Source organism: Prosopis cineraria, unplaced genomic scaffold (assembly GCF_029017545.1).
Source record: "Prosopis cineraria cultivar Desert tree isolate PC_DT_omini unplaced genomic scaffold, ASM2901754v1 PC11, whole genome shotgun sequence".
Taxonomy (NCBI): domain Eukaryota; kingdom Viridiplantae; phylum Streptophyta; class Magnoliopsida; order Fabales; family Fabaceae; genus Prosopis; species Prosopis cineraria.
The window spans coordinates 8,594,345-8,612,818 of NW_026555342.1; the positions used below are offsets into that span (position 1 = coordinate 8,594,345).

An 18,474-nucleotide genomic window follows, 5' to 3' on the forward strand; every position below is an offset into this window, starting at 1 on the left:
TAAAATAATTTTTTAAATTTAAAATTTGTTGACATAAAAATTCTTAAGAACTTATGTGAAATTATAACATTTTAAAAGATCAGATTATTATTTATATAATTTAAAAAGATTTTATTTTTTTTTGTAAAAAAAAAACATAAGATACTGTTCTTAGAAACCACGATTTGGAGTTTTGAGCCAAGCTGGACAAGGCGACCCAACTTTGCACAATCCAATGCATTTTTTTTTTTTTTAGTAGCAATGGGAATTCATTAAACAAATATGTATAGGTTTACATCAACAGTGCAAAAAATTAAGCCGCATGACCAATGGCATGGACTAGATCTTGCGCTTTGAGAATAGCATCGACTAAATTACAAACAGATAAAATTAAGCTATTGGGGGGGGGGGGGGGAATCAAAGTCATCAAAGAAAATTCTTCGATTTCTATTGGACCAAAGTCTCCAGCAAAGCGTGCCAAAACCAAGCCTCCAATGTGTTCCTTGAAGCTGCGGGTTGAGATTCCATAGCATCCATTCCTCAAAAGGTTTGGAGAAAAAAGCAGAGTATCTTGTTTCTAGCAAGACCATCATCCAGCAAGTGCGTGCTATGGGACAACGGCGAAGAATGTGATCACTATCCTCAGTCTCCGCATAGTAGTCAGTGCAGAGGCGTCCATCGACATGCCTCTTCCTACTCGTTCAGCATTGGTGAGCGGGCGATTTTTTAAAGCTAGCCAAAGGAAAGTTCTGATACGTTGTAGGCCTGGCCATTTCCAAACCCATTTCCAGTAATACTTTGGATCATTCCAAGCACTCTCTTGCAAGGCTTCGTAGGCAGATGCTTCCGAGAATCCAGTGCTTTTTTTTGTTATACACACCAAGCTCTTCTTCCATTTTCATTCTTCAAAAATAAAATACAAATTTAAATTTTTTTTATTACATGCATGTATCTTCTGATTTGGATTCTATTCTATTAAAAGTAAATCAGCTTCGAGATACTGCCTGAACAACTATTCGAATTTTGATTTCCTATCCATTTGTAAATATATATATATTTTTTTCCTTGTTGATTGTTGGTCTAAAATTTTCTGTCTCCCTGCATTTGGGCTAAAATCTGTGTTCCTTTTATTGGTCTTACTTGTCAGGTTTATTCATATGGGCTTTAAGACATCTTGTAGCCCACTAACGTAGATAATAATGGATCTTAATGTTAAATATCTTATTTCCGTCCATTCTCAAACCCAGAGATTCCAAGAAACGCGCAAGGATTCGATCATTTCACTTTCGATAAAGGAAATCGGCAAAGCCACAGGAGAAATAAAGAAGAAGCTACAGTATTAGATAGGTTGATAGAAGAAGGTTGAATTCGAAGTTAGAACAATGCCGTACTTGCTCCACCCATCTCTGGCAACATGTCCTTCTCGGCTTCGCATCTCTTCACCGCTCATCACAACCTCAATCAGCCCATTTCGGGCCCATAGTCTTGTTAGCTTGGCTCGCTGGGGCGACCAGGTGGACAAGACGATTGTTGGGGTGACGACGACTAAAATAAGGTGCATGGCCAATCCAAGAAGAGTTAAAATGGTGGCCAAGCAGATAAGGAGGGAACTTTCTGACATGCTTCTCACTGATAAGGTGTTGCAGTATGCTGTTCTACCTGAAGCTTCCTTAGGAGCTGATCGATACCTCTCCTCCCTCACCACCATCAGCGAAGTTGAAGTCTCCGCCGATTTGCAGGTATGATGTTTGTGAATTTGTCTGTGACGCTGTTTTGGAGTATGGTGTCGGTAAACCTGTGGGTTTATTTATATACGAGTAATATTTCTAGTTTACTTGGTCTTGGCTGTACCCATCGGATATTATAGCAATTGGATACTTCGATGGAAGAAATCGGTTAGCATAATAGCTTCAAGGATTGTTCTCCATCTAAGAAAACACGGTCAGCACGACATGAAAAGAATTTGAGAGTCCTTGTTTAATTTAAAATGTCTAACATGAGTGTCCAAAATGCATTGCACAGTGCACACGGATTAGTTTACTTTTTTCAACTCTCTGTTGTCTGTACTTAATAGTTTTGCATCATGCTTTGGTTGGATTGTGTCTTGATAAATAATTGCCAGGCCATACTGGCTTCTAAGTTGTGTTGCTGACTCTTAGACTTGGATATGTTTATTCTTTGTAACTCGAATATAGCCTTGCTGGGGTATTTTTACCTTCTGGTGTTTTTTTTTCTTTTTTTTTCTTTTATCAGGAACAGCTCTGGCGTGACTTCTAGCCATTATGCTTGTTTGAAACTCAAGATAAATTAGTTTTTACGTTAGTTATGGAGATAGTTACAGTTTCCAGATTAATTAAAGCAACATAATCAAGTTATATATATTGCATCATATATAATATATTTGTCTTGCTAGGAGTGAGGATATGTATCCACCAACCGTCTTGATGCAATATTTTATGATATGTTTGAAAGCCAAATTTTCACTGGTCATAGTGTGATAGAACCCTCTACTTTAATAAGCTTATAACAAACAAAAACAACCAGAAATAAACTACGAACAATGTGGGACTGTTAATACTATTACTGAATAATAATTTTGGATTACAAGAGAAATAATGATTCAAGCCTATTAGCCTATACCATCTACCTCATACACCCATATATTGAAACTAAAATCAAATAACAGTTCACAAAACACACACCAGCAACACAAAACATAAGCCGTTGAATTTTCAAGAGGCCAGTGCTCTCCCAAATACACTTCACTGACCAAAAGACTGAATTCCCCCGTGTCCGAAAGGGAGGATTAAAACAGAAAAAGTTGCAACACACACTGCCTACATTCTAGCTGCTCCTAAAACCTTCTTATTCACCTCTTCTTTACCCTTACGGCCAGGATCCTCAGTGTAATTCTCTTCACTGCTGGTATTTCCCTTTTTCACATCATTTCCCTTCCTTAATCTTCTGCTATAGGTCCTACGAAATGATTTATAAACTTCTGTGAATCTCTAGCTCTATCATATTGTAAAGTCTTACTTTCCCCACAATTGTCACAGTCTCACGGTGGGTATTGTGGTTGTGATTATACATAAGAGTTATGTCATGCTGACTTATCTCAATATTTGTAGGTGGTTAAGGTGTATGTTTCTGTCTTTGGAGATGAAAGAGGGAAGGAAGTTGCCATTGCTGGATTGAAATCAAAGGCTAAATATGTTAGAAGTGAGCTGGGGAGGCGTATGAAGTTGAGGCTGACTCCTGAGATACGGTTCATTGAGGATGAATCCATGGAGAGAGGAAGCAGGGTAACATGAGTATACCACTTCTTTTTAACATGGTTGTTAGGTTGTGTAGTAAGTTGGGTGATTTGACTGCAAATTTTTTGGGATGAATAGGAGTTAAAAGCAAGATAGAGTGCTTGCATCTTAGTACAGATTACGGAGCCCACAATAGAGTGGATATACTGTTGATTAAGTGAATTACATAGTTTTCCTGTTCTTTTCTCTTTTCGTACTGTTCCTTTCAATGTTTAATTTTCTTCATTTTCATAGGCTTAATTTATGGTTGTAATTGAGATTCTGCTCTCTAGGTTGTTTACTAAGGGATTAATAAATAGGATCATGATCCTGGGCAGAGGTTGAAACACTCTTGATTGTCTTACCTTCATTTAGGATGATTGATGCATTTTCTCACGCTGCTACTCCCGTTCACTTGTTTCCCTTTTCTTTGGTTCCTAGCTCTTCTTTTGGCTTTTTATTAGAAAATTGTGGATTCTACAATGTTTGATTCTCTAGCAGGGAACTGTTTTGTTGAGTATCCTATGAGTATATACCAATCTGTGTCATCCACTACTTTAATGTTTCAGGTGCTTGCAATTTTAGACAAAATTAAGGAGGAGGAGAAGGGTGCAGAGAGAAAAGAGCAATCAGATTCTTCAGCAGTACGTGAAGAAGACAGCGAGTGGGATGATGAAGACCCTGACTACGGCATAATTTATGTTGAATAGCTGCTTCCTAGATGATGAACGTGATGCCTGTTTGTATTTGGATAGAGCTTTGCTTGTTGGCCGGTAAGTTCCAAAGAACTAATGCCAAGAAATACCCTGGACAATCCTATTATGCTGGCTGAATTAATTTTTTGTTCTTCGTTGATGAATTTCACATATTTATATGGTCTATTAGTTGGTCCATTCTTAATTTCTCATTGCTTATAAGGTGCCACTTTTTCCCCCGGAAATTAACCTGCAAAATTAAGTTTTTTTCGCAAGTCCAGATATAAGCACAGCCAATTACGTCACTACAGACTGTGTCAAGGCAGGCAAAGCTTGAAAACTACGACAGATACAGACGTCTAACTAAGTATAGATTAAAATTCAAAACTGCCATCCTCTATTGGGATGACCGATGACAGTCAAGTCACGTAGCCTCTGTCAGTGTTTTATTCCATTTTAAGACCCATGCATAAACTCTGTAATTAGTTTGTTCAGGCTAGTAAAATATAATTTCTCCTTTCTTTCAAGGGAAAATTTCAGTCAGCTTCTCTTGACTCAACATAATTTCAGTCCACCCTTCCAAAACTGAAAAATTTCACTACACATTTGGAAGACTGAAATGAAATTAAAGAGATGACTCAAATTACCTTGTTGTCTCTAGTGAAACTAGATGCACGAACAACTCATGTAGGGAAAATAAATGACTAATGTAGGTGGAATTTGTAACATGAATAGCATAACATCACTATAAATTTGCAACTCTCATTCCACATGTATTAGTTGTTCATTTTTCTTACACATGTTTATGCGCACCAGGGATAATAAGTTCATTTGAGTCATCTCTTTAATTTCATTTCAGTCCACCAAATGTGCAGTGAAATTTTAGAGTTTTGGGGGCCTGACTGAAATTATGTTGGGTCAAGGGGGACTGACTGAAATTTTCCCTTCTTTTAATCATATGTTTTGTTTTTGAATTGCTTGCTCATATACAGGAGAAATACTTCACTAGAAATCATGTGGCATGGGACAATTTAGATACAAAGCCTAACTTCGGCAGATTCATTCGAAGCTGGACCAAATTTTGGCTTTATGCTCTCCTAGTGGTATTGCTCGCGAAGTCTTCTGGTAGTGCTAGCTCAAGAATGTAAGAATGTAAGCATCTAATGGTGTACCGTTGTGCTTCCCATAGCGCCTTGGATGTTTCGATCGGAGAGGGTTTTCCGTGTACTGTGTAAATTTGTTTATCGTTGGTCCCCAATTTATTTTTTTAAAAGCACATAATTTACAAGGAAAATTTCCAATAATTACATACCAGAAACAAGTGAAGTACAGTGCGCGTGGATATTATATATTGCTTTTTGCAGTTGACTAGGGCTTAATGTCTTTAACTTTGATGCTCAACTCATGAGAGCTACTCAGGTGCGAGTATTTCCGGTGGATGTTTGTAATATGCACCAGTGGACCGGTGGTTATTGAATACTCATGCAGGGCAAGGAATCACAAAGGAGGGCACATAATGAAAGTTACAAGTTTGACGATCATTTAAAAAAAAATCTTGGATCCTTGTTACAGTATATTAAGTTGCGCTTAATTTTGTAGGATTTTGATCTTTTATGGCAAACTACGGGCTGCTCCTTATTATTGAGCCATACATGCCTTTGGCAAGGAGACATTTCCTCTTTACTTTGCCCGTATATCTAAGGAAAGTGGAAACAATGTATTTATTTATATTACCCAGAAACTAGACATCTCCATTTTTTTATATGATTATCTAATTAGATCAAGTTTAAATATCATCAGGTTTAACTAAAAATAATTCTCCTCTTTCAAAGGCATTTTCTGTTTTCACTTGAACGCAAGACTTGGTATTTAAACGATCATAACATTTTCTATTAGGGTCAGTGACTCTTTGTATAACTAGATTTCTATATACTGAGATGGATGATCATTGAAAAATTCTAAGAAAATTGTTTTTGTTTTTCAAATATTTAAAATGAAATGTGTAAAAGAATGTAAATAAATAAAAAGAATATATATCAAGAAGTGTGCAAACGATGTTTTGTTGATTGCCAATTTTGTTTAAAGATACATAGGCCACAAAATTAAATTAATCAAGAGAAACAAGCTGGAACCTGGGTTGATGCTCACTACTACATAAATCAATCAGGAAAAAAAATTGCTGCACTTTAGAGGAGCTATCAAAAATCCCAAATTGATGTTCAAAATGCACACCTAATGAGCATTTAACACACTATTTTATCTCCCCAAACACAGTCAAAATAACACTAGTTCCCCCTGATCAGATCTCTAATGTCTTCTATTGTATTGGACATCGGATTATTAAATGAGAATTAACCTGGAATAAGTCAAAAGTAACATCGAATGAGTCAAATGTCAATTCTGGTTTTGCATGTTTTCAACCCTAATTCTTAAGACAAGGCAAAATATCCGTGCAGCATTATGGGTAGAAATGTACTGTTCTAACAAAAACGTTTTCCAGAAATTACAAGTACGGCGGTCATTCGTCAAAGCCAAATGCCAACTTAAGGCAACTGTTAAAAGTGCAATGGATGCAGAACTCTCCGTGTTCATCTTTTCCAAATGCATAGGTTGAAGATGCACTATGGCATCATAGAAGCTTGCAACACAAATCCGCAGCTCCAAAACAGACAGGATAATTATAACAACGAAAAAGCATGATCATTGAATTATTCTATCATAGTTACCTAAATTCAACTGCTATAGCATTATCCAAAGCTTAATCCAGAAAGCTTTAAAAAAAAATGGGGCGAAACATGATACAGTTTCTTCTCAAGAATTATTGTTGTATTGTCCTCAGTCCGCGAACAGAGTCACGTCCGTCTCGACCCTGTCAGTGATGAGCCTTTGCTTCAGCCTTCTGATGAGATTTGGCTTTGAACTGGGAGTTGCAAAAACCAAATAGGCAAGGAAACATCAATGGATGAATGCAAACACAATAAAAGAAGTTATACAGAGCACACGATTATCATAAGATGTGGGAGAAAGTTAAGGAACCATCAGATACCGAGGACATCAGCCAAAGGATAAATGCTTAGCAATCATATGAAGATCATTGAGTCATAGATCACAAATCTTCCTCATAATGAACCAACTAAAGGATCTTGATTTAATTCAAGAGTGCAGATCAGCGTGATAGTGGATTCAGTAATGATCTGCAAGCCCAATTTTTGACTCATACCAAAACATTTAAAAATCTGCCAGTTCAACCTCAAACCTTTGCTCAGTCAGTGCACTAAACAGTTAACATTTTGGACGTCGACCCACATCCAAGATGTTTCATGATGGTAATACACCAAAAACACCTGTATAGTAATAACCCAAGCAAGAAAAGCACTACTCAAAGGAGAGGTGACATGTTTACTGTTAAAATTTCTTAAACATCAACACAGAGAACACTGCTATTTGCGGTTGCAAAACAAATCATCAGCTATCAGGTTGGATTAACAGGGAAGCTAATGAAAGTACAATTGTATGTATGGCTTAACTGATTCATGCCTGAAATGATTCCAGGGATAAACAATGTGAAGTGCAATTCGGAACAAAATTGCTTAACAATTCTTTTCGATAGAAAACTAAAATAGATGAATTAGATGGTCAAAGCAATTTAGAGCGAATAAAGATCGGTTCAATGAAAGGGAAAGGAAGATCAATTACACATGAATACGTGAGCCATTGTACCCAAAGATCAGACGCATTAATATAAAAAATTCGCTGGAATACCTTGAGGTACTTGAGCTTGATGCTGCCATAAACGACGCCAAAAGAGAAAGCAGACGCCCGTGCGACCTGCCAATGTACCAGTTTCTTTCAATTGATTCTAAAATATCTTTTATCAAACACAAAAAGGGAAGACGGAAAACTAATCTAGCGCTCCGCGATAGAGGACGGTTACACAAAGCATGCTTTTTCAAGAGAAACATGGGGATTTACCAAAGCTAAGGTGCTTGTTCCAGAATAAGGTCCTGGTGGAGGCGCCATGGATGATTATTCCTTCACAACTGTTTGAGAGCAGAGAGGAAAGAGACGACTACTGACTAGCTCGAGACTCCCACAAATTTCCAATATCCAACCCTAATGTGTTGGAAGAGGGTGACTTGTACTGTGCACCACGAAAACGCATGACACGACATCGTTTCGTAACTGAAATTCAAAATTAAGTATTAATATTGTTAAATTTTTAAGTTTCTTACCATCTTCTTGTTATTATCTTTTTTTTTAATCCTCAGTCTTAAAATTGTACATAACCCAAACTTCGCTATTGTGTTCTAAATATTTTTGAGGAAAATACTTTAAGGTCTCACATAACATAATTAAATATTATAAGGTTAATTAATAATTTAACAAAGGAAAATGATAATTAAATATATTACTAATTTTCTTTGTGAGATCTTATAATATTTAAATGCATTGTGTGGGACTTGTATACTATTGGGTAGGTCATGGCCCCCTCTAACTTTTTACTTTTTTTCTTGATAAAATATAAAAATTATATATTTTCACTCTTTAATTGACATATTATAGGAACTTTGAGACACTAGATAAATTTTTTTTTAATTTTATATGTAATCTTTTATAAATGTATAGATAGTATCATGCAACTGTTTTAGTTGTGTAACATTCCAAAAATTATTCTTCTCACTAATTAAGTTAATGTAGGTTAATTATGTAAATTAAATATAAATGAGTTTGATAATAGTTAGATATGGCTAATAGGTCTATTGAGTTTGGCTTTAGCCATTGAATTAAGTTTGGAAGTAAAATGGGCCACATGGGTTCAAATTGAAGAGAGAAAATTAAAATCTGGCCCATTGTGCATTATATTGCAACACAATACATTTATGCTACAACATAATGTAAAAAATCAGACTCAACAAAGCTTCTACGTGTGTGAAAACAGGAAGGAAAAAAAAGAAAACAAAAGGGGTCATGATTCTCTCTATTAGAGCACAATTTTTGCTAGTGTTTTGAGGAGATTTAGGTGTCCAATTTGTGATCAGGTCATAGTTTGAAAATGAAACTAATGTCATTAGTTAGAGTTTTGAAAGAAATTTTAGTGAACACCTAAATCACTTCAATCAAATGTCGAATGAAGATTTAGGACACGTTGAAAGTTTCACCAAAATGTTTGTCACAATGGTATATTATCATGGGTTTTGCATTTTAATCCGCAGCATAAAATATTATGCCACAGTGTAATGCCAAATTTGTTGAAGTGTGCTTGCTATGCTTTATGCTGCGGCATAGTATGCTAAAAATATATTTTGACTCTTTTGATCCTAAATTAATTTGTTACAATTCTAGTACAATTTTCGTGCTTTCGTATATGTTTTTACTCTATTTTAAATTATTTTATATTTGATTTTAGAGTTCAAGTTATTAAGCTTGAGGTCCCAACTTTGATAGGTTTATATTTATAAATGAAGTTATTGTTGAATTATGAAGCAAGTATTCTAATGCTTGTTTTTAAAACTTTTAACTATAGTAAACTTTGATTTGTTTTTCATTTCTACTATGGTTAGTTTTTTAATAAATGCTTAAAGTTTACAACTATAGTTTGCTAATCGTATGACTTAATCTATAGTCATAATTGAGATTTTAGTTAAGTGCCAAGATAAAAGAAAAAACATTACAAGTAGCTTAAATATATAATTTACTTATTTTTAACAAGATAATGTTACATATGTTCTTAAAGCTTTAATGTTATTTGATTTTGATTTTATTTTATATTTAATAAAAAAATTATGAGAATTATTATTAATAAATTTTATCAAGCATTGCACTAAAAAATATAAATGATTTAAAAATTTTATGACAATTGAACATAATCACCGTATTTATATTTTATATATTTATTTATCATGATTATCGGTTGAAATAACTAAATAATAAATTTAATATGCAAGTAATAAAATTTCTTTCTTAGATTAAAGAGAACTTTAAGACCCAATTATGTATTTAAATCATTCAATGTTCATAGGGGAGATAAATTTTTTCTAATTTAATGATTGTTTATATAGAGAGAAGAGTTGCTAAAAAGTTTATCATAGATATGATAATTAATAATTTTTATGCAATGAAAAATTGATGAGTAAAACTTAAAAAATTAATGTATGTATTTATTTTTATTATATATTCATAAAATTGAATATAAAAATATATGTTAAAAAATTTATGTTATATCAATAATATATATAGATTTCACTTTTTTCGACTACTATATATGCTTTGTCATCTTAGTCTTCTTAAAAAAGTGTTTTAGCTCCGTTCATGCTCAATATGTAAACTCTAGGATAGATAAGTAAGACTAGGGGTGTTCACGAGACGGGACGGGACCGGGACACCCTCATCCCGTGTCTTGTCCTGAAAAAAAGATCGGGACTGAATTTTGATCCCGCGTCTCGTCGCGTCTCGAAAATCGTCCTGTCCCGTTAAAAGTCGGGATAGGACGGGGACAAGATCGGGACGTCTCTTCGACCCGATAAATAAAACAATATCGAAAAAAGATCTAGATAATAACGTTTGTTAAAATTTTAAATCATATAATTTATTAAGTTTAAAATCAAAAAAACACAAGTACATAAATAACAATAATTTAAAATTAATTATTGAATTATATTAATCACAACTACACAATATAATAACAAATACAAGTGATCTTTATGCTATAAGATTAGCAACAACAGGCAAGTCAAATATAATATCAAATCATTGTTCTTCTACTTTAGTGAAGATATGCTAAGCTAATCACTCTTCTAAAAATGAAGCAAGAAATATGTTATAAATAAAAGTTATTAAATAGATAGATATAAGAATAAATTATATTAATATAATTAATATATTATAAAGAAAGATATCGCCATGTTTATGTCATGCCATTAAAATTATCAATATAAAAAAAATTTAGTTTTAAATAAGAATTATAAGTATTAAATTATAATTGATATAATTAATATAAGTATAAATTATATTAATATATTTAATATATTTAAAATAAAAAATATTTTATATAATATTCGGGACGGGACGAGACGGGACGTCCCGATGGTAATCCCGTATCTCATCCCATCCCAAACTCATTTCCTGTCTCATCCCCTAAAGTCCCGTCTCGAATATTTTCGGGCTAAGACAAGACTTGTCCCGATATGATCGGGACGATACCGCGCCAATCGAGACGGGTCCAGACTGAACACCCCTAAGTAAGACTGCCCTTACTAATCCTCTCTAAACTCTCAACATCAAGATAACAACCAAGTTTGTAAAACTATAAATGAACATCCCAAGTTTTTATAATTTAAGAAAAAAAAAAAGTGCTCATACACTATTGTTGTAGAAATTAGAGTTTAAAACATGTGCGAAAGTATGAGAATTTAAAAAAAATCAAAGTATTTGCATAAAAATTTGAACAATGACGACTATGCACAAAACAACACATGTGTTGCGACTTAACACACATGCATCGCAGTATGTTTGTCTCTATGCCATGTGCCGTAGTACATTGCATGAAATTTGACAACATTTTGCTATCAAATGACAGCATTTAGGACGAACTTCCGACACATTCTAAATTTTCATCCAATATTTGATTGAGGTGATTTAGATGTTTACAAAAAATTTTCTTCTAACCCTAACTAATGACACATATTTTACAATTAAATTATTTTTTTATCAAAAGTAGGGCACTCTTTACAAAACTTCTTCCTTTTTCACAAAATGTGCAACTAGAGTGTCCAAATCACAATGCATGGCCAAAAACCTATACAAATTCTTAGATCACATGCAACACACTACAGTTAATTTAACACGCATATATCACAATTTCAACATTCAACCCATTTAATTTGTGAAAACATGAGGAGGAGTCAATTTTTCCTAAATCCATTCAATATTCATAAAAAACGATCAAATATACCTTGCCCTACTTGAATTAGTATTTTGACTCCATTTAAATTTTTTTATATTTATTATATAGAGGCAATATTTAAAATTCTGAACATTTTTATTTGTTATAATTTTTTTTATATTAATATAAATGAAATTAATAGAAATGATTTATTAAAAAAATTGACGAAATAGGAGCCGAATCCAATTTGCTGCTCTGTGTCAGTTCTGTCCATGGTTCTCGCATTATGAAAGCGACCTCTCAATACCAAACAACAAATGGAAAATTGGGGGAAAAGAACATGAGTGAAAAATTTTGGAGGAATTTCCAAAGCATTGAAGGCATTTGAAGATGCATCGCATGTATGTCGTGGAATTTTAAAAATCACCGATGCATATTATTTTGGCATATGAGAAATCTGCTAGAAATTCCCGAAAACAAAAGAATGTGCGAGTCATACCCATTATCTGCTTTTTATCATCGCCATCCACATTCCCTTTACTCGTGTCCGTCCCTTTTTCAGAATCAAAAAATTCTTAATCACCCCTTCTCGTAATTATCAGAGTCTAACGGGTTTTTCTCCCCCCCGCCCCCTTGGGATGAAAACGTTTTTTTTACATTGTTCATCACTTCATCATCCAAAATGGAAAAAGAAAATAATCATGAAAACCAAGTACTTTTTAATATGTGTTTAATTTTCAGTTCATTAAAAATGAGTTTCATAAAAATTCATTTAGCAAAATTTAATTATTGTAATGAAATTTATATTTAAATATATTTTTAAAAAAATTAATTTGACAAACTGAAAGTTTTTTAGATTAATAAAAATTTATACTTTTTAAAATATATTTTTAAATACACAATGACCAAAAGAAACATTAATTTATGATAAGTGATAATTTTTGTTATATAAATATAATATACAAAATTTAAAAAAATAAAAAATAACATAAAATTTAATATGTTAAATAATAAGAATTAAAAATATATAGTTTAATACTGAAAAAAATTAAAACATAATAAGGGTATTATGATTATTTATAAAAATAGGTACAATTTAACTCTCATATGTAATTTCAAATCTACCAAAAAATAAAGTTGGCAAATTTACATTTTAACCCCATCTTAACTCACATTTATAATAAGTGTGTATTTAATTATTTATATATGAAATTTGTTAAAAAGTTACCTGTAAATTTTTTATATAAAAATTAGAGGTAGCATGATTATATCATAAATTAATAGATCATATTTAAAAAACACATTTCAAAAGTTAAAAGAAATTAAGGTGAATAAATTCATATTCAATAATTTTTTCAAAACATATTTATAAAATTATTTTTATCGTATTTTTTTTATGCCCAAGTAACTTTTAGCTTCCGTCAAAGAAGTTACCAAACGGATTTGCTTTTAGCCGGTACCGGTACCAGACCACAAGCGAAGCGGGACCACCACGGCTGTCAATCTTTGACAAAATAAAAATATAATTAAAATTAAATACATTTTAATCTACTCCTATTTAAAAATATAAAATATTTTTTATAGAGTTAAATATTAAAAAATATAAATATTTTTAATTTTTTAAAATTTAATTATTATTTTTTTTAAAAGTGTTTCTATTGATAATAATTTTATATTTATTATAAGGTATTTAATAGAGGTAAATATAAAAAAAATAAAATTAGTTTAAAAGTAAATAATTATTTTATTAGCGGTGAGATTCAATTAAAAATAACTTATATTTTTTTAATAAAAAAAATATAGGTTTAGCCCCGCCCAAACTCCATACTTTCTAAAGGGTGAAGATATTTTTTTTCCTTGAAATAATTTTTAAAAAGCATCCAACATTCTAATATTTTTATTAAAATAATTGTATCTTTAAAATTATTAAAACATAATATTTTTATCTTTTTTTAAGTTTTTTTAAAAATCAAAATTTCATGTCAATGTTAGAAATTTGATGCAAAGGATAAAACTAATTCATTTTAATAATTTTAAGGGTAAAATTATTTCAACAAGAATATTAAAATGTTAGGCGCTCTTCAAAAAATACTTTAAAAGTAAAAATACATCATATCCTTTCTAAAATTATGAAGATAAAATCACAAAGCTTGAAAAAAAAAAATTGTTCCCTAGCAAAAACGTTTTGCAGCTTTTTAGATAAAATAAAACTACTTATCCTTCCTAAAATAAAATTATGACCTAAAACTTCAATCCAAAATCAACAAATTAAACAACAATAGCACCAGATATAAAGCTAAATGGAGTCCTTCTAAATTTGATTGGGTTAGACTCGATATGGACGGCTCTATCAATACTTATAGTGCTGCTTCATGTGGAGGTATTATCAGAGATGACAAGGGTAAATGAATTAAGGAATTCTCCAAAAACCTTGCTTATTATCCCACCACTACAGCCGAGCTATATGTAATTTTAAAAGGTCTCAAACTTTATTGAAACGAGAAACTTACTAAAATTAATATCCACTCCAATTCCTTGAAAGCATTATCACTCATCAACAACGAATGTTGTGACTCTCACCCCCTCTCCAGGATTGTCAAAAATATTAGAGATTTCTTTATGAGAGATTAAACTGTTACTTTTGACCACGTTTATAAAGAAGCAAACAACTGCACTGATCTTCTGGCTCATAAGATTTCTTATGAAAATTTTGATACTTTTATCTTTATCAACTTACCTTCCAATTGTATAAGCCTCATAGCTTCTAATATGACTAAACTTTAGTCTTTTTGCATGATTTTTGTCGTGGCTTTGCATTAACAAAAAAAACTACTTATCCTTCCTTTTGTTGGCCCAAAAAAAAAAAAACTACTTACCCATCATATTAGTCAAAACCAAAACAATATAAAATCAAATATGCATGCATCATCGTATTTGAATATCTTTTTTTTTTTGTTTTATAAATGCATATCTTCTTCTTGTTGTTATTATTATTTTAACTAAATTATGTAGTATATATCACTATACGATTTTTTTCCTAAAGAGATAAAGGTATAAATTGTCTTTTATCATTTAGCAATGTATAAATATTTAACTAGTTTTAAATATTGAAAATTATATTCTTTATTATCACTTTTCAAAATTTAAATATTTTCATACTCCCTCCATTAAAAAATATAAAATATTTTTGACATAAGCTTATCTCCTAATAAAGTAGTTATCTACTTTCAAACTAACCTTATATTTTCATATTTACCCTTATTAAATACCTTATAGTATATATAAAGTTATTATTAATAGGGACACTTAAAAAAAGATAATAATTATACCTCAAAAAACTAAAAATGTCTTATATTTTTGAATATCCACCTCCTTAAAAAATATCTTATATTTTTAAATGGAGGGAGTATATCTTTTCATTATGCATATTATAAAATAAATATCATTTATGTGACATCTATTTTGAGTGACACGCCCTAATATTAATGTAACACTAAAAATATTATAAAAAATAGAAACAGATTAAAATAGAATTTATCTTTATTTCGAAAATCATCAATACAAATAATATAATAATGTAATTTCAATTTTGTATAAAATAATTTCCCAAAATTCCGAGATAAAACAAAAAGCTCACAAGAAGGGGCTCTTTGCTTTCCTGGTCGCTTTGAAAGTTCGAAACTTTGAACTCCCAAAACCTAGAGAGCGAACTGTTTTATATATGCTGCTGCTTCATCCTTTTACTCAATCGTCCCCTCAAGTCTCACCCTTCCTTGCTCACATCGCAAGCCAGACTTCTCTGCTCTCACTCTCCCATGGCTGCGCTTTCAAATTTCTCTACGTTATCATCCTCCCTTTCAAAACCTTCCTCCTTCCCTGTCACCACATCCGCCGCCAACACCGATACTTGTCTCTGCAACAAAAACCCCCCAAAACCCACTCTTTCACTGGCCGCCGCGGACACCCGCCATAAATCTTCTACAGTTTCATGTAAAAACTCAATTGCCGATCTCGTTCGGGAGAATGAGCCGTGCCCAGAAACTGAATCGGAATCCTTTTACTTTGACGATGATGACGAAAAGCCCCGCGAGGAGTGTGGTGTGGTGGGTATATACGGCGATCCAGAGGCGTCTCGTCTCTGCTATTTAGCCCTTCACGCACTCCAGCATCGTGGTCAAGAAGGTGCCGGAATCGTCGCTGTTCACGACAACGTCCTTCAATCGATAACTGGGGTAGGACTCGTTTCTGATGTGTTTAATGAATCTAAGCTCGGTCAATTACCTGGAAATTTGGCCATTGGGCATGTTCGCTATTCCACCGCAGGCCAGTCGATGCTCAAGAATGTTCAGCCCTTCGTTGCAGGGTATCGATTTGGTTCTGTCGGTATCGCGCATAACGGTAATTTGGTGAATTATCGAACCTTAAGGGCCAAACTCGAAAACGATGGGTCGATTTTTAACACAAGTTCTGATACCGAGGTTGTGCTCCATCTCATTGCAACCTCAAAGCATAGGCCTTTCATATTGAGGATTGTTGATGCCTGCGAGCAGATTCAAGGGGCTTATTCTATTGTGTTTGTTACTGAGGATAAGCTTGTTGCAGTGAGGGATCCCCATGGATTTCGTCCTCTGGTTATGGGGCGGAGAAGCAATGGTGCTATAGTGTTTGCCTCTGAAACTTGTGCTCTTGATTTGATTGAAGCAACGTTTGAAAGAGAGGTGAACCCTGGTGAAGTTATAGTGGTGGACAAAAATGGGGTTCAATCTTTCTGCTTGATGTCTCATCCCCGGCCAAAACAATGCATCTTTGAGCATATATACTTCGCTCTCCCAAACTCTGTGGTTTTTGGAAGATCAGTGTATGAATCTAGAAGAAAATTTGGCGAAATCTTGGCGACTGAAAGCCCAGTTGCTTGTGATGTTGTGATAGCAGTTCCTGATTCTGGTGTTGTGGCTGCACTTGGCTATGCTGAAAAAGCCGGTGTTCCTTTCCAACAAGGATTAATCAGGTCTCACTATGTGGGAAGGACTTTCATTGAGCCATCCCAGAAGATCAGAGACTTTGGAGTGAAGCTGAAGCTTGCACCAGTCCGGGCCGTGCTTGAAGGCAAGAGGGTTGTGGTGGTGGATGATTCAATTGTGAGAGGAACCACATCTTCCAAGATAGTGAGGTTACTGAAGGAAGCAGGAGCTAAAGAAGTTCACATGAGGATTGCTAGTCCACCAATCATAGGGTCATGCTATTATGGAGTGGACACACCGAGTTCTGAGGAGTTGATATCTAACAGGATGAGTACAGAGGAAGTTAGGAAGTTCATTGGATCGGATTCGCTTGCTTTTCTTCCTTTTGATAGCTTGAAGAAGTTGTTAGGCCATGATTCTCCAAATTATTGCTATGCTTGCTTCTCGGGGAACTACCCTGTGGAACCCAAAGAGCTGAAAGTGAAGAGGGTTGGTGACTTTGTGGATGATGGCTTAAATGGGAGTTTGGAATCTATTGAGGGAGGATGGATTCAAGCAAATCCAAGCCCCAAAGAGGTCAAGGTCGTCGGTCTCTGACAATCGCAGTATTTGGTGATTCTGCAACACTTGGGGATTTTTTCGGTCTTACGATACTGAAGTCACATAGAATGTGTTTCAACCCATTCTTTTTACTTCTGGATGACCAATGCTGGAAAGTTGACACTTGTTTTGGTCACAGCTTCAGTTTTGGATATGTCATTTAGAGTTTCAGTTCTTTAGAATCTACGACACTAATGTGAGAACTCAGTTTTGGATCTGATTTTATGTCTTGATATATGTACACATGATTGTCTATACTGGCCCTTATCTCCTACTTGGAGTTTATGTTAATTAATGGTCATAACGTGGCTGTTCTCGAGCCTTGCCCATTTTGATGAACGCGTTGTCTGGTGAACATACAATCCCTTGTACTTTTTTTAAGAAAAGGATGTGGTATTAATCAGAATGCCATTGTGTATAGTTGTCAAAACTCAAAATACAGTAACTTCCCCCCCCCCCCTTCTGTATATCAAAGTCAGAGTTGATGGAGAATAATAATTAAAAGAAAAAAGAAGAGAGCTTGTTAGTAAAGGTTCTTAAATGCATGCATGGGCTTCTTCAACCATTTACGTTTTCGTCTGGTTAATTTTTTGTAGAATTAAGAGCGTAGCAAAAATGTCAGAAGTGGGATTTGAACCCACGCCCTCTCACGAGGACCAGAACTTGAGTCTGGCGCCTTAGACCACTCGGCCATCCTGACCTTTGTGTTAGTGATATATAATAGAAATATGTTGGAAGAAACCTGATAGAAAATCAGGCACAATATTCATTTCTTTATCCTTGAAAAGGTGCTCTTTCATCAATTTCAGTCATTTAATTATCTATTTTCAATCAAAAGTTCAAGAGAGAATGGAAGTAAGACGTGATTTGATTTTAAGAATAAAAATGATGCATTAGCATTAAGTGAATTCTTGGTTATATGTCACAACAACGAGTCTGCTAAGGATTAACTATATTGAGTGACCATAACTGAACACAAGAGCAACTGGGTCTTACAAAGGACTTAGTTCATAAAACTAGAAGACTAATCTTATTAGTCCGATGCTCATTTAATTAATTTTTTT

At 33.5% G+C, this 18,474-nt stretch overlaps 2 protein-coding genes and 1 non-coding gene across 3 annotated transcripts; 2 read left to right on the forward strand and 1 right to left on the reverse strand.

Moving 5' to 3' along the window:
- The first annotated feature begins 1,226 nt into the window (after nt 1-1,226).
- Nucleotides 1,227-5,335, forward strand: LOC129286403 (probable ribosome-binding factor A, chloroplastic). Its single transcript, XM_054922363.1, has 4 exons — nt 1,227-1,718; nt 3,108-3,281; nt 3,842-4,045; nt 4,960-5,335. Exons 1-3 carry the CDS (start codon nt 1,362-1,364, stop codon nt 3,980-3,982), a joined length of 672 nt encoding a protein of 223 aa, XP_054778338.1. The 5' UTR covers nt 1,227-1,361; the 3' UTR covers nt 3,983-4,045; nt 4,960-5,335.
- A 10,181-nt stretch (nt 5,336-15,516) lies between these two features.
- Nucleotides 15,517-17,749, forward strand: LOC129285087 (amidophosphoribosyltransferase, chloroplastic-like). The gene has a single exon (XM_054920634.1). The coding sequence runs from the start codon at nt 15,665-15,667 to the stop codon at nt 17,405-17,407; it is 1,743 nt and encodes a 580-aa protein (XP_054776609.1). The 5' UTR covers nt 15,517-15,664; the 3' UTR covers nt 17,408-17,749.
- Nucleotides 17,750-18,026: 277 nt separating this feature from the next.
- Nucleotides 18,027-18,110, reverse strand: TRNAL-CAA (transfer RNA leucine (anticodon CAA)). Its single transcript has one exon. It is a non-coding gene; the product is annotated as a tRNA-Leu (tRNA).
- Nucleotides 18,111-18,474: the final 364 nt, after the last annotated feature.

What these genes read in the sequence shown, in the direction of transcription:
- LOC129286403 (XM_054922363.1), top strand. Translation starts at nt 1,362, where the DNA reads ATGCCGTACTTGCTCCACCCATCTCTGGCAACATGTCCTTCTCGGCTT. An exon ending in AAGTCTCCGCCGATTTGCAG is followed by an intron (nt 1,719 to 3,107) that starts GTATGATGTTTG and finishes CAATATTTGTAG; the next exon opens with GTGGTTAAGGTGTATGTTTC. An exon ending in CCATGGAGAGAGGAAGCAGG is followed by an intron (nt 3,282 to 3,841) that starts GTAACATGAGTA and finishes TTAATGTTTCAG; the next exon opens with GTGCTTGCAATTTTAGACAA.
- LOC129285087 (XM_054920634.1), top strand. Translation starts at nt 15,665, where the DNA reads ATGGCTGCGCTTTCAAATTTCTCTACGTTATCATCCTCCCTTTCAAAA.